The sequence below is a fragment of the Antechinus flavipes genome, chromosome 5 (genome assembly GCF_016432865.1).
Source record: "Antechinus flavipes isolate AdamAnt ecotype Samford, QLD, Australia chromosome 5, AdamAnt_v2, whole genome shotgun sequence".
Taxonomy (NCBI): domain Eukaryota; kingdom Metazoa; phylum Chordata; class Mammalia; order Dasyuromorphia; family Dasyuridae; genus Antechinus; species Antechinus flavipes.
In genome coordinates, this window is record NC_067402.1 from 236,362,301 (window position 1) to 236,377,394 (window position 15,094).

The following is a 15,094-nucleotide window of genomic DNA, read 5'->3' on the forward strand; positions in this document are numbered from 1 at the left end:
GAATGAGATTCTTGGGCTTTCTGAAATAAAAGAGTATTAGCTAACATGGTTAGAAGGCTTATCTGCTTTTGAATTACCATCAAAAATAGGACCTGGAAGTCCACTATGTGAGTAGACATGCAAGATATAAATCTTACCTGGATGCTTTCTCACTTATTCTTGAAATTTCTTAAAGAGCTGATATAAGAAGCTACAAATTTTATTTGGACTGTGGCAATTCTTTGTACCACACCTACTGAATAGGCTGAATCAGATATTATATTTATATCTCCTGGATAATAAGTAAGAGCTGGAATAATTGCATAAAATTCATTCTGCTGAGTGGACGGAAAAGAACTTCTGGCTACATACAACACAAATGTTATGTTTGGATGTCGGTCTTTTAAGAGGAACTTTAGAAGCCTTTTCTTCAAAAATTCATTGCCAATTATGTTATAGCTGGATTATGTTTAATGGAGATCTGTGTGTAAAATTTGGAGCTGTGACCAATAAAATTTGCTACTCTAGGATGGTTTCACAGCATATATTAATTTGTCCATTGGTATAAAAGGTATATATCTTGTCAAGTCTTATCCTGATAATTGTACTACTTGCTTAATGGCCTTTAATAAAATTCTGACCACAAGCACTGGGTAAGGAGTAAGCCTTTGTTCTGGTTGTAGTGGGAGTTTCACCCACTGTCTCCTTGATGAAGAACTGCTATGGGTGCCTCTTTTACAGCAAAGACTGATATTTCCAAGGATTTTTGAGTGACTCAACCACATTGGATAAAGCCAGTTCAGCTTCTCTCAAAGTCTCTTGAGCTATCTTCTATCAGTTTCTCTCTCTCTCTTTTTTTTTTTTTAAATAACTTATTATTGATAGAACCCATGCCAGGGTAATTTTTTACAGCATTATCCCTTGCATTCACTTCTGTTCCGATTTTTCCCCTCCCTCCCTCCACCCCCTTCCCCAGATGGCAAGCAGTCCTTTACATGTTGAATAGGTTACAGTATATCCTAGATACAATATATGTGTACAGAACCGAACAGTTTTTTTGTTGCACAGGGAGAATTGAATTCAGAAGGTATAAATAACCTGGGAAGAAAAACAAAAATGCAAGCAGTTTATATTCATTTCCCAGTGTTCTTTCTTTGGGTGTAGCTGCTTCTGTCCATCCTTGATCAATTGAAACTGAATTAGCTCTCTTTATCGAAGAGATCCACTTCCATCAGAATACATCCTCAAACAGTATCATTGTTGAGGGTATATAATGATCTCCTGGTTCTGCTCATTTCACTTAGCATCAGATCATGTAAAGCTCGTCAGTCCTCTCTGTATTCATTCCGCTGGTCATTCCTTACAGAACAATAATATTCCATTTCTATCAATTTCTCAAAGTCATTTAAGGTGATTAGCTTTTCTGTTCTTAAGGAAAGTTTTTGTACTATAAGCACTTAGGGTATACTTCATATCCTAAATATTGAATAGGAGCATGTCTTTGAATTTTTTCTTGAACTGTATGCAATTTGTAGTTCCTTAGTGTTTCTGTGGTCTTTTGTAGACATGTTTCTAACATTTGCTCCTCAGATGCACATCCCAATATATCATCCATATAATGTAACAACATAAACTTTTGGAAATGCTTTTCTTACTGGAACAAGAATGGCAGTAACATATATTTGGCACATAGTAGGGCTATTTTTCATTCCCTGTGGCAGAACTTTCCATTCATATCTTAAAAAGCCTAAGTTAACACTCGACACTTAAAAGGCAATTTTTTCCATATCCTTCTTATCCAGAGGGATAGAATAGAAACAGTCCTTAATGTGTATAACCCAAAGAGGCCGTTTTCTTGGCAATTGAGTAGGAGATGGAAGTTCAGGCTGAAGTATTACCCTAATTTCCATCTGTTCATTTATTTTACTTAAATCAAAAAACATTTTCCATTTTCTAGATTTCTTTCTTACAACAAATAAAGGGAATTCCAAGGAGTCCATCAATCTGCTCCCAAGTTACAAGCAAACCTTGTCTCTTAGCAAGTATGCTTTCCATAGAGCTCCCTGGGGATGGGGGTGGGGGGTGGGGGGTGGAGGAGAGGTTCTTTTTCTAGTATCTGCCCCATTTCAGCTTTTAACAAAGTTTCCTGCTTGTCTATTTTAATATTCACCCTACTTCCTGGTTACAGGGACTTCTTCACTGAAATTACAACTGAGCTTTGTGGGCAGGCCCTTAATCCACGTTGGGGCACCAAATATAATGGCTGAGCTAGCTCCCTGGAGGGTCTCAGGATCAGTCAGAGTCAGGATCAATCAAAGTTTTTGGTCTTTAGAGGGAGAAGTGAAAGATTCAGGCAAGCTGCCACACGGCTTGCCAAAGATGTATCCTGGATTCTGGAGTTTGGAGTCTCCAGCCTCTCTCCTCATTCTGCCACCAAGTGATCCCGAGCCCTCAACCCTCCAATCCTTGCTTATGATTACCTAACCACCAAACATTCAGCAAGCACCAATGGTGAGAGAGCCAATCACATCACATCTCACCTAATACATATATAGAGAGCCATTATCTCACATTGTATAGTAATTAGCCTTAGTGCTCTATTGTCTGATTCAAGCACACCTTTTCAGTATTTCAGCCCTCTACAAGCTTAACAGAAAGATGTCCTAAAATAAAAGGAACATTTATTAATATAACTAGAGTTACAATTAATAGCAATAATTATTTGTAAAGGAGAAAAACAGTAGAAGCTTTTCTAATAAAGTCTAAGTAAAACAGAGTAATATAATTTTAGAAGTGCTATCTATAACTGTAAGATGAAGAAGACATTTGAAGTAATAAGCATAGACAAAGAGAAATCAAAGCTTTCTATTCACCTCTCTCTCCCAGCTCCTCCTATACCCCCCTTTTATCTGCTAGCTCTAACTGTATTCTATCATCCACCTCTTCTGTGTACCCCTACCTACTCTTCCATCTTCCCTGCAGCTATAATCCTACCTCACTTTCTCCCCTAAATTATACCTCAGCCAGTCTTTCTGATAGTCATAGCTCACTGGAATGTACTTCCTCCATGTATTCCTGCCAAAGGAGGGCCTATTCACTTTAATCTAAATCCACTCATCCTAAAATATTGACACCTCCTACCTAATTGAAATCCTAAAAGAAACTCTCCTACCTAATTGCTAATCTCAACAGTCTGTGATCCAAACATACCTACTTGCCATACTTATTCAGCTGTACCTCCCCTAAGTATTCACCTCTCAGCTCAATTTATTCACTTCTTTTAACATCTGTTTTTCTAACTCACCTTTCTTCTCCCTAGCAAGTCTTAGCCCAATTCTTAGCCCAGATAACAGCATTGAGGAATAGACAAATATGATAGTTTCCTCAAGAAACAACAGTAATGAAGTATATGTACAGGTTTAAAGCTTTCTATAGTCATATGAAAAAAAATGCTCCAACTCACAAACAACTCTGGGTGGTTAAAATTACAGTAGGTAAACTGATCCAGCCATCCTAAAGAACAGCTTGGAGCTATGCCTGAAAGGCTATAAAACTATGCATATTCTTTGTTTGAGCATTATCTCTACTAGTAAAGTATTGTGAAAAGATTATTTTTAAAAAGAGGGGAGAACCAACACATACAAAAATGCTCAAAGCAGCTCTCACCTCTCTTTGTGGTGGCAAATAATTGGAAATCACAAGGATGCCCATCAGTTGGGAATAACTGAACAAATTATGGTATATGTATATAGTGGAATACAATAGAACAGGTTACTTTCAGAAAAACCTGAAAAGACTTATATGAACTGGTGCTGAGTGAAGTGAACAGAAACAGGAGAACATTGTATATATTAATAGCAACAACGTACTTCCATAGAACTATGGAGTCTGAATGTAGATCGAAATATACTATTTTTACTTCTTTTTTTGTTTTATCTTGTGGTTTTTCCCTTTTCTTCTGATTCTTCTTTTACAACATGACTAATGTATAAATATATTTAATGTAATTATATAGATATAACTTATATCAGATTGCTGACTTGGGGAAGAGGATAAGAGACAATTAGGGAAAGAAAAAAAATGAAAATCAAAATTTTATAAAAGTAAATGTTGAAAACTAAAAAAGAAAAAACAATCAAATGATTCAATGAAAAAATTGAAATAATTTAAAAATAGTAGCAATATGGAAAAGAAATTCACAGATCATTAGCATTTAACTGAGGAGGAAAAGATAAGAGAAATTTTACTCAGAATAATTAACAATTGCTAAAATACCGAGAAATTAATATATCTAGACACACTTAGGATTTCTATAAATAGAATTATAAAATATTCTTTACTTTGATTGAAGAACACATAGAGTTGGAGAGTTTCATTGTAGAAGGACTAAATTTTATGAATATAAAAATGACAATAGAATCTCAATTTATTTCCAGATTTCATGGTATAAAAATACTATTTCAGGAGTGTTTTATGTTGAACATGACAAAATAGCAGAATTCATCTGGAAAGGATAAAAGTCAAGAATCTCAAGAAATATAATGAAAAAATTAATAATAAAGATATCATTAACCAATTTCAAATTATACTTTTAAGCAGCCCTTATTTGAGTAATGATGATCAGATCCACTATTTAACCAAAAGATTATTAGGAAAGTAAATTAATGGAATAGAAGAAGCAAGCAAATGAATACAGTAAGTAGCCCATGTCAGAAAACATAAGCTTCTGAGAAAAGGAGTCCATTCATAAGTGTTAGGAAAATTGGAAGGCAGCTTGGCAGAAAGTAGGATTAATTAAACTATCTTTTTTCAAAATATAAAACATTAAATCTTTAAATATGAATATAATATGAAAACATTTTCAAAGAATGGAAGGAAGCACCTTTTATTTATTTTTTTGAAGCTCCTTTTAAAGAAAGAGGAGGAGGAAAACAACTTATTGAAACCTAATGAGAAAGACTTCGTAAAAGAATAAATCAGCAATTTTGGCTTTTAAAACATTTTAAAGCCTTAGCATAAATGAAAATCAATGTAGTTGGAAGGAAAATAGTTGTGGAATAGAGGAAAATGAGTAAATCAAATCTAATTTCCAAGCTATGTAAGAGAATTGACACACAAAAAATCAAGAATCATTTCTTTGCAATACTGTGCAATTAATTGAATCAATTGTTCTGGAAAATAATTTGTAATTATGCAACAAATGCCATCCTTTGATTTAACAATTCTTCTCTAAAAAAAGTCGACAAAATGAAAGCTTCCATATATATATATCAAAATATGCATAAATTAGAAATAATGTTAGTGTTTTTTCAGGGAATATTTGAATAAATTGTGCCATGTGAACATATTATAATATGTCATAAGGAATGATAAAATATAAGGAATTTAGAGAAACATGGAAATGCTTAGATAATTATTCAAGTGGTTTTTTTCTGGTAATTAGTAGAATTGGAAGGTCCTTACACATAATATTAAAGATTTGATGCAAAATAAAAACAACACAAAAAAGGCAACTGAACTTACTAAGTAGTAATGGAATGTGGCCTATGTGTTCCAAAAAAATTTGTTCTGTTGGTTGGTTTTGCCTGACTTCATATAGTTCTTTATTATGAGGGAGAGATGTTGGGAAGAAGTATATAGGAAAGTGATTAATACATTAGAAAATAATACTAATAAATTTTTAAAATTTTATTTAATTTTAATTTAAAAATTAAAAGGATATATCCTTTGTCAGTTATTTAAATTCTGAAAATCCTTTTTTATACTTCCACCTCATCCTCCATACCAAAAATAGGCTTTGATAGGAAATTTGTAGTATAGATTATAGCATACTTAAGACCTATGTTTAAATCCACATGGAAACGGATTTTTAATGTCGGTATTACAATATTTAACCATGTAAAAAGTAGCCTAATGACCACTAACCTGATAACCAGATATCCTGATTGTAAAGCCCTTTTTGCTGTTATCTAAATAACGTAACATTTAGACAAACCACTTAAATTTATACACCTGCTCAATGAAATGAAGAGGTTAAACCACTTTTTCTAATTGTAAATAATCCTGTCTAGTAATTTAAAAAAATAGACTTACATATTATTAAAAATGTTTGGTTATTATTGATCACCAGTTATTTATTTATTAATTGCAAGATAGTTCCTCGACTCGAGGAGCTCACCTTCTTAACAAGGAGGATGGGATACAACAAACAACAAATATGAACAAATAAGGTGTATACAAGATAAATAGTAAATAATTAAGAGAGAAAAGGTGTTGGGAAAGGCTTTCTATTGAAATTCTATTTAAATAAAAATTCTATTGAAATTTTATTTTTTTATGAACTTTGGCTTAGAAGACAGAGATAAGGAAGAGCATTTCACATGCTTGGGGGGCAGCCCAAGAAAATGTCTAGAGTTGAGAGTGAGTGTTATATGTAACATACATATATATTGACACATATGTAATACATATGTACAAAAGTCTCATTTTTTCCTATCTGTTTAAAACATCTTATTTTAGCTTCTGAGTAATTGAATGATATGTACAATTTCAAATGTGGTATACTTTTGTACATCTGATAAAATGCTATACAATTTCAGCAGTAAGTGCTAAACTTATCATTCTGTGCTATTTTTTTTTTTAACTGCAGACCCTGCAACATGGAAAAATCCAAGGCACCTTTCTAAAGGTTTCTTTTATCCAATTGGTTTTGTCCCCTCTTTTTCTATTATAAACCTGCATGTGTGCTTGAATATTTTTTACCACCTGTGTATGCATTCTTAAATTTTTTTTTCCTACTATATAGATTTAAGGTTTTAGTGATTCTTGTAACCTTTTGGGCTTGTATCAGCCTCTAAGAAGTGTTGTGTTTTTTTTTTTTTTAATGGTGAATGTAATGATTAATATATTTAAAAAATAAACTGAAGCCTATAATTAAATGTGTTTCTTTCCTGAGATAGAAGTTCCCATCTATTCAGGGTTTTCCAGTGTGACTTTATAAGAGAGTACCATATTTTCAAGTAGTTAAACATTTTGCTAATGAGAGAGGATCATATTTTCCCAGCTATTCTTTGCCTTTCCTTCCAAAGAAACTCTTAATTAGCTTTAGTATTTTATATGACTTTTACTGTGATTAAATTGTTTTTGGTTTTAGATATACTGTAAAAGACCTCTTTCAAGTTGGTTCTTCTAACGGATTGAATTTGTATGTTTACATTAACACTTAGCATTTTAAAGCAATCTTAAGTTGGAAAAATTAGGAGCATTTATTATAGCCAACTCTTCTAAGAAATTCAATAGTATCACTTGCAAGTTGTTGTTTAGTGCTTTTTGGAAAATTTAGGAAAAACAGAATCTCTGAACTCAAGAGATAGGAAGAATTTCCAGAGTAACAACAGTTCTTTTTTTATACACTGTGGTAATATCTTGAATCTGTAAAGTGGACCATTACCTGGGTCTTGTTTTCTGCTTCTACTTAATATCTACCCTTCCTTCAATCCCTATGCACCTACACCCCGGCTTTATATCAAATATATTAAAATGGGGAAAATTCGCTTTAGAGGCTATTTTATATTGGCATGGAGATTGATGGGTGGGGTGGAGATTAGGGAACTTTCAAAATATCGAGGTCTTCACTTAAACAGATAAAGTGAAGTCAAATTTTTGAGCAGCTAACAGAAACCAGAGTTCATATATGAATGAAAAGTAGATATGCTCATGCTCTTTTGTTGTTGAGGTTTTGCTTTATTATATGTGTAGATAGGTTTATTATATACTCTTGGTTTAGTTTTCATCTTTTTCAGCTTTAAATTAATTATTTTTATAAGAGAAAGTAGTTTAAAGATTTTTTTAAACTGATTTTTCCTATCAATATCTATTAAAAAAAACAAATCAGAAGAAAAGTACTTTTGTGACTCAGATGCAGATTTCAAAAGACAATAAGGCCTGTAAACACAGGCCTTTTATGTCTTCGTTACCTACAGTTTCTAATTTTGAAGTAAATGACAGGTGTTTTTACTTTCAGAGACATTATATTTTATCAGGATGCTGTGACATGGTACATAGAGAGCAGACCTCATAGTTAAGAAGATGTATATTTAAGTTTTCTATTCTTCTGGAGAGGTCACATATACTGGCTGTAGGAAAGTCATATAGTCTTTCAGTAAAACAGGCAACTTTCTAAAACTCAATTGCAGAGCAATTACTGATCTGCATTTTTCCATTGGGAATTCCCTATACCAATGAGATCTCAGGTTTAGACTAAAACAATAATTAAAAACAAAATCAAAAATTTTTTTTTTGGTACTCAAAAACAGGGAAAAAATAGTATATTATATTTTATTGTAGATAAATATAACTATGAATTTGGCTTTTTTATTATTTAACTGAAAGTAAATAATTATTTTTAGTAGTGTCTAAAATATTGATTATTTGTTTTTAGGTATTCAAGCAGAAGAGTGGGGTAAATTTCTGCATACTAAAAATAAGGTAATTAGACAATACAAAAGTTTTGGGGAATTGGGAATCATTTTGTATTTTAGTAATACTTAAATATTTTTTATTTTCATAGTGAAAAGTGTTTATTGAGTTTCTGGTGTTGGTTATTTGGTGTATAAAATTTTGAAATGATTTTTAAAATTATCTTGTTCAACAAATTGAGGTTTCTATACCCTAAGATTTTGCTAAAGATTTCCCAGTTCTTACTTTGTCTTTTACTCTATAGGTAAAGATTTATATTATTTATTTTTAATACTTTGTTTTAGCTATACACTGATTTTGATGAAATCCGACAAGAAATTGAAAATGAAACAGAGAGGATTTCAGGAAATAATAAGGTATGAATTTTTGAAGCTGAAATATTCTTTAGGGTTGGATATTGTCAGTACAAGAAATGAAAAAAAAAATTTGATTAAACCACTGAAATGTATACATAAGGAATGTATTCTATTTTCTTGAAGTGCTTATACTTTTACTAGATAGTTGTTCAGGAAGACCTTCACAGACAAGAGTTTTGAAACTGATTAAGGAAAAAAGAAGATAGGGAAGGAAAGGCATTTCAAGATAATGAAAATTTCACATACAAAGGCAAAACCAAGCAGCTTAGGTTCTCTAGTCCCTTACTCATGATGAACTAAGACATTTGGTGAGTTGGGGAAAGGAGGCAGAGAAAAGAGAATACATGCTCTCAACCAAAATCTGGTGGTGGTTATTGTCTTTGTACAGCAGCAAATAATTTGTATGGTTTATGCATGTTCATAATTAGCTTTGAAGAATCAGAAAAGGCTTTCTGACTGAGACATTAAAGAAAGTCAAATATGAATAATGCGATTTAATTCTGTGTACATATTCATGGAATAATTAGTTTTAAATTATTCATTCTCTGTATGTTAATTTGATATTTTTTATAACTTAATTAATTGTATTATTTTAAACAACTTATTTTTAGGGGGTCAGTCCTGAACCTATTCATCTTAAAATTTTTTCACCTAATGTTGTAAATCTGACTCTTGTGGATTTGCCAGGTATGACAAAGGTAAGCAAAATTTTTGCTTATTTCACTGGGGTAAGATGTTACCCATTAATTGGCATTTTTGTCTTATGTAGTGGTCCCAAAAACAGTGTTCACATTCTGCATTCTCTAGCTATATTTCTTTATATATACTGTCAAGAATGGCATTTGGGTAGTTTGTTAGAATCTTGACTATAAGAATTTGGTCTTCATGCTTTTGATACTGATTTTTGTTCCATTTGCTTCTTGTTCAGACAAACATCAGCAAATTTTAAGTGTCTTTTTTTGTAATTATTTTTAGAATTTTATTTAAAGGGAATTTATTATAATTCTCTTCCATCTTTGTTTTGTTTAGGTACCTGTAGGTGATCAGCCAAAGGATATTGAACTTCAAATCAGAGAACTCATCCTTCGTTTCATTAGTAACCCTAATTCCATTATTCTGGCTGTCACTGCTGCTAATACAGATATGGCAACATCAGAGGCTCTTAAAATTTCAAGAGAGGTAGATCCAGATGGTAAGGAATAAAAGTGTGTAATTTGTTGGTGGGGAAAGGAAACAGACATATGCCTTTAAAAGGAGGGAGAAAAGTAGTTTTTGTTTTCTTGTCTAGTGCTATTGGTACTAATTATAAATTAAGTAGTGTATTTAAATTAAAATTGTTTCTGTTTGCTATTTTTAAAGAAAAATGCAAGATACAATGTTTGACTTTTAGGGTTTCTTTTCTATGTTTTTGAGGAAAATTGATGACCGAGGGATTATCAACAATATGATATCTAGCATGTTCTATGAATGCAGGGGTATAAAGCTTATAGGAATGCACAGAGAGAACATTTAGACTTTTATTTGAAATATATTGATTTTTTTCCCCAAGTACCTTAATATGTCATAGTACTGTAATATAGAATGACTAAAAAAAAAAATCACTACAACTATAAAAGAATGACCATATCTTCTTTTGCTAACACTGATATAGAATCTTACTGTATTGGTTGATCTAAACGTACCTAACTAAGCATAGATACTTCTCCCTGAATATCAATAGGAAATTTTTTTTTTAATGTGTATTCTTTGTAATTTTAAATGTTAGTATAAATATCCTAATATCAGAAAATAATTCCATTTTTTGGTAGGTTTTTCAGGTGAAGAGGATTTTTTTTTTTTATCCATAAATTGGTTTACTGGTTTTTGTTTGTTTTGTTTTTGCTTGTTCAGTTTCTTTTTATTGAAGCATTTTATTTTCAAAACATATGCGTAATTTTCAACATTCAAAACCTTGTGTTCCAAATTTTTTCCCCTCTCTTCCCCCACCCTCTCCCCTAAATGTAAATACAATATATATATGCAATAAATATGTTCAATTAGGTGAAAAGAATTTCAAAAAAAATTTGAGAAAAGAAAATATGAGTATAGTTTGATTAAAATACAATCAATCTTTGTATATACAAAATCTTAATTTGTGGATTTTTCTAATTTCCTTGTCTGTTAGGAAACAAGGTATAGAGAGTAGAAACTCTGAATCAGACAAGAGAGCCCTTAAGGCTATCTATTTGATGTAAGACAATGGCTCTATTAGCATATATTTGGATAATGGCTTGCCTCCCTTTTGGTGCTTGCTGAATGTTTGGTAGTGAGATAATCCTAGGCAAGGATTGGTGGGGGAGGGAGAGAGTCAGAAGCACTTGGCCCCAGGGGGAGAGGAGAGGCTGGTGACTCTTGAATCCAGAATCCAAGAGAGATCTTTGGCAAGCCTCATGGCAGCTTGCCTGCCTTCTTCATTTCTCCCCCTAAAGACTAAGGACTTTGATTTATCCTGACTCTGGCTGACCCTGAAGCCCTCCAGGGAGCTAGCTCGTTCTTTACAACAAGGAATTTAATGAATAGCATTTATAGATTCTTAAATGTTAATTTTTAAAAATTGTGTGGCTTTAACTTCATTGAATGTAAACAAAATTATTTTCATATCCTTATGAGACTCACTCATGATTGATTGCATTATACTTGTTTTGAAAGAATGCTATTAGTGAATATGATATTTTTCATGGCTCACTTTTTAAACAAAAAACTTCATTTTTGAAATTGTGTGTAATTATGCATGTCTTTTTAAATCTTGAGCTTTTTAAGACTAGCTCTAGTTTTTAGATTGATATATTTCAATGAATTCAATTCAATTCAATGATTATTTCTTAATGGATGTTTTCTTTCTTTTTTTTTTATTAGGTCGTAGAACTCTTGCTGTTATCACTAAACTAGATCTCATGGATGCTGGTACTGATGCAATGGATGTGTTGATGGGTAGAGTCATACCAGTTAAACTTGGCATAATTGGAGTGGTAAATAGGTAAGCTAGTACAGAGGGAGATTATAATTATAATATCTTGGTTTCAATGATAGGCTTTATTTCTGAAATCTATTTGAGGTTCATTTAAAAAAATATTTTCTCATATATTTGTGTTCTTAATAAAGAAGTGAGTATTGTTAGATGCTTCTGTTTTTGCTTTAAATAGAAAAGGACTAATCCCAAGAACATAAGAATCCCTATAGTAGAGAAATAAAAAGATTTAAGGACTAGTTTGATATTAAAAAAAAACAAAATTCAAGTGTGAGTGAAGAGAACTGAAATTTTAAGTTTGTGTCTGTCATTCATTAAGTGTATGATATTGGGCTAGTTATTTAACCTTCAGGCCTTAATTTGCTTCATAAATAACACCAGAGGGTCTTTCAAGTCCTTTCAAACCTCAGCATTCTTAACTTTTCTACTCTATTCTATATCACACCAACCTCATTGACCAGTCCTCTTTTTTCAGTCAGCTGACAAAAGACAAGACATACATATATGTGTACACATATGTATATATGTGTAGCATATGTTTTAGACAAATTCTTTTTATTATGTTGTGTCCAGGTGGGTAAAAAGGGAAATTAGTAAAGTTGGTAAGAACGAGAATGATTTGTTCATATATTCACTTTAGATAAGAAAAAACTAATTTAATTTGACATTTTCTTGTAACAAATTTGTTACTTTCAATCTCTAGGAGCCAACTGGATATTAACAATAAGAAGTGTGTATCTGATTCTATCCGTGATGAATATGCTTTTCTTCAAAAGAAATATCCATCGTTAGCTAATAGAAATGGAACAAAATATCTTGCTAGGACACTGAATAGGTAACATTTCCTATTTAAGTTTTCTTTAATTTCTGTGCTTGCTTTCCCAAGCCAAGAGGCTTTCCCCAAAAAAACTTTCATAATTCTCTTGCATAGCTCTCACTCCCTCTTCCCCTCATTTTTCTTCTCTTTATTTTTAAAATTCTTTTTGAGCTCTTTCAAGAGAGCCTTTTGAACTTGAAAGTAGTTCAGATTCCCCTTTGAGGCTTCATGTGTAGGCAATTTGCTATTGCTCTCCTTTTCTGGGTTTGTATTCTTACCTTCCTTGTTGCCATAGTAGCTTTCAATGGTCAGGGTTCTTTTTGCTCATTTTTAAAAATCGAGTTCTGCTCCAGAGACAGAGTGTCCAATACTGCTGTACTTTGGCAGAGTCTCCTGCTAGATTCCTGCACCATGCTTCCCTGTACTGGTGGTAAGCCATATTCCTCACTGCCTAAGTGAGACAGACCTTTCCTTAAATTCTTCCAAGTTTAAGAACTGGAAAACTCAAAATGTTTGTGGGTTCTATCATTCCAAAATCTGTTCAGAGGTCTGATTTAGTATTGATTGTGACAGAAAGTGAAGAAAGCTTAGGCAGTATACTTACTTCTGTCCTCCATTTTGGGTATATATAGTCATATATAGTATTTTTCAGGGATGTTTTAAAAACTTATGTTAATTTGGGATATTATAGGGATGTCATAGCCTGAAGTGATTTGGGTTTGGGATTGGAGTAAAACGTTACATCATTTGGGCTATCTTTGATTCATTGAGTACCCATATTCCCACATTATTATGTGGGATATGTGTCCAATCAAAAACAGTATCGTAGGTCATTATCTATTTTTTATTGGCTTTTTATATCTTAGGGTGACCAGGAAGTGATTTTAATGAATTGACAATCCTTTAGATCAGTTTTATCTTGAGGATGAATTCAAAGTCTCTTTTTAAGGAAAACTAGCCTAGACTACATGCAATAGATGTTGATTCTACAAAAGTGATGAATAGAATGATTTCTGAAGTCAAAGCCTAGCTTAAGAGGTAGTTCTTCTAGGTGACTTTCTAATTCTTAATACATTGGATCCCCTGAATCCAGTTAAAGTATGTACATTTTTATTTTGCCTTAATATAACAGTAAATTGTGCTTGAGGAATTTCTTTAATTTTTTTGGTCACTCCCATTTTGACTTAAATATTTGATGTCTTTTAGTGTTCAGTACACTTTTTGATTTATGTGATACACATTAAGCCTTGTGAGATTATTGATGATCTCAAGTTTTTTGCACTGTTTCCATAACTCAAATTCTCTTCACCTAGGTTATTGATGCACCACATTAGGGATTGCTTGCCAGAACTGAAAACAAGAATAAATGTTTTAGCTGCTCAGTACCAGTCTCTCCTAAATAGCTATGGTGAACCTGTGGATGACAAGAGTGCTACTTTATTGCAGCTAATTACTAAATTTGCCACAGAATATTGTAACACAATTGAAGGAACTGCAAAATACATAGAGACTTCTGAGCTGTAAGTAAAAACTTATGTCATTGATATGGGAAATGTTTCTAGTGTTCTTTTATAATTTTAGAGAGTTGCTTAGGGTACTAAAAAGCTTAAATTACTTCCCCTGTTCATACAGCCATAGTGTCACAAGGTAAGACTTAAATCCAAGTATTCATGATTCTGATAACAACTTTCTTTGTATTACAACATTTCAAATATGTATTTCTGCATATGTTTTTGTACAGTTTATTGAAATTAAGCCTCAGTATTTATTTTAAATTGATAGAGGATTAAAATAAAAGAATTTGAGGATTTGTTTCGTTAATAAATTTTTATACAAGTGGGCTTATTAACTTTTAAGTTCTTTAGCTGTGAAATAAGAGAAAGATCTCCATATTAAGGTATATTTCATATATGAGGGCAGCTATGTGACACAATGGATACAGTCCCAGGCCTGAAGTCAGGAAGATTTATCTTCTTGATATTAAATTAGGCCTCAGACATTTCCTATCTTTGTGACCCTGGGTCCCTCAATTTCTTCATCTGTAAAATGAGCTGGAGAAGAAAATGCAAATCGGTTACTCTGGTGTCCTTGCTAAGAAAACCCCAAATGGAGTCACCAAGAGTGAGACATAAATGAAAAATAATTGAACAACCACAACAAATTTAATGAATGAACATAGAAAACTTGTAAATGATCTTTTTTTTCTCTGTTATCTATAGTTGTGTCAGAAACATAGTGAATATTACAAATTTAAAGGAAGAAGTCTTAACTTTTTTTTTAATACTAGTATTATTTGCCTTGGCTTTCCAGATGTGGTGGTGCTAGAATATGTTATATTTTCCATGAAACCTTTGGGAGAACATTAGAGTCTGTTGACCCTCTGGGTGGCCTTAATACAATTGATATTTTGACTGCCATTAGAAATGCTACTGTGAGTACTCTTTTTAAACGTAAGGC

At 32.3% G+C, this 15,094-nt stretch overlaps 1 protein-coding gene across 5 annotated transcripts in view; it reads left to right on the forward strand.

The window, feature by feature from the left end:
- Nucleotides 1-15,094, forward strand: part of DNM1L (dynamin 1 like) — a 59,066-nt gene that overhangs the window by 27,679 nt on the left and 16,293 nt on the right. For 3 of the 5 annotated variants that reach the window (XM_051962792.1, XM_051962793.1, XM_051962796.1), the window contains exons 3-11: nucleotides 6,629-6,667; nucleotides 8,420-8,466; nucleotides 8,742-8,813; nucleotides 9,425-9,511; nucleotides 9,843-10,005; nucleotides 11,709-11,829; nucleotides 12,524-12,655; nucleotides 13,951-14,157; nucleotides 14,948-15,068. In XM_051962792.1, the coding sequence (XP_051818752.1) occupies nucleotides 6,629-6,667; nucleotides 8,420-8,466; nucleotides 8,742-8,813; nucleotides 9,425-9,511; nucleotides 9,843-10,005; nucleotides 11,709-11,829; nucleotides 12,524-12,655; nucleotides 13,951-14,157; nucleotides 14,948-15,068 (989 nt within the window). The remainder of the gene's footprint in view (nucleotides 1-6,628; nucleotides 6,668-8,419; nucleotides 8,467-8,741; nucleotides 8,814-9,424; nucleotides 9,512-9,842; nucleotides 10,006-11,708; nucleotides 11,830-12,523; nucleotides 12,656-13,950; nucleotides 14,158-14,947; nucleotides 15,069-15,094) is intronic. The other 2 variants (XM_051962795.1, XM_051962797.1) reach the window with 1 other exon arrangement.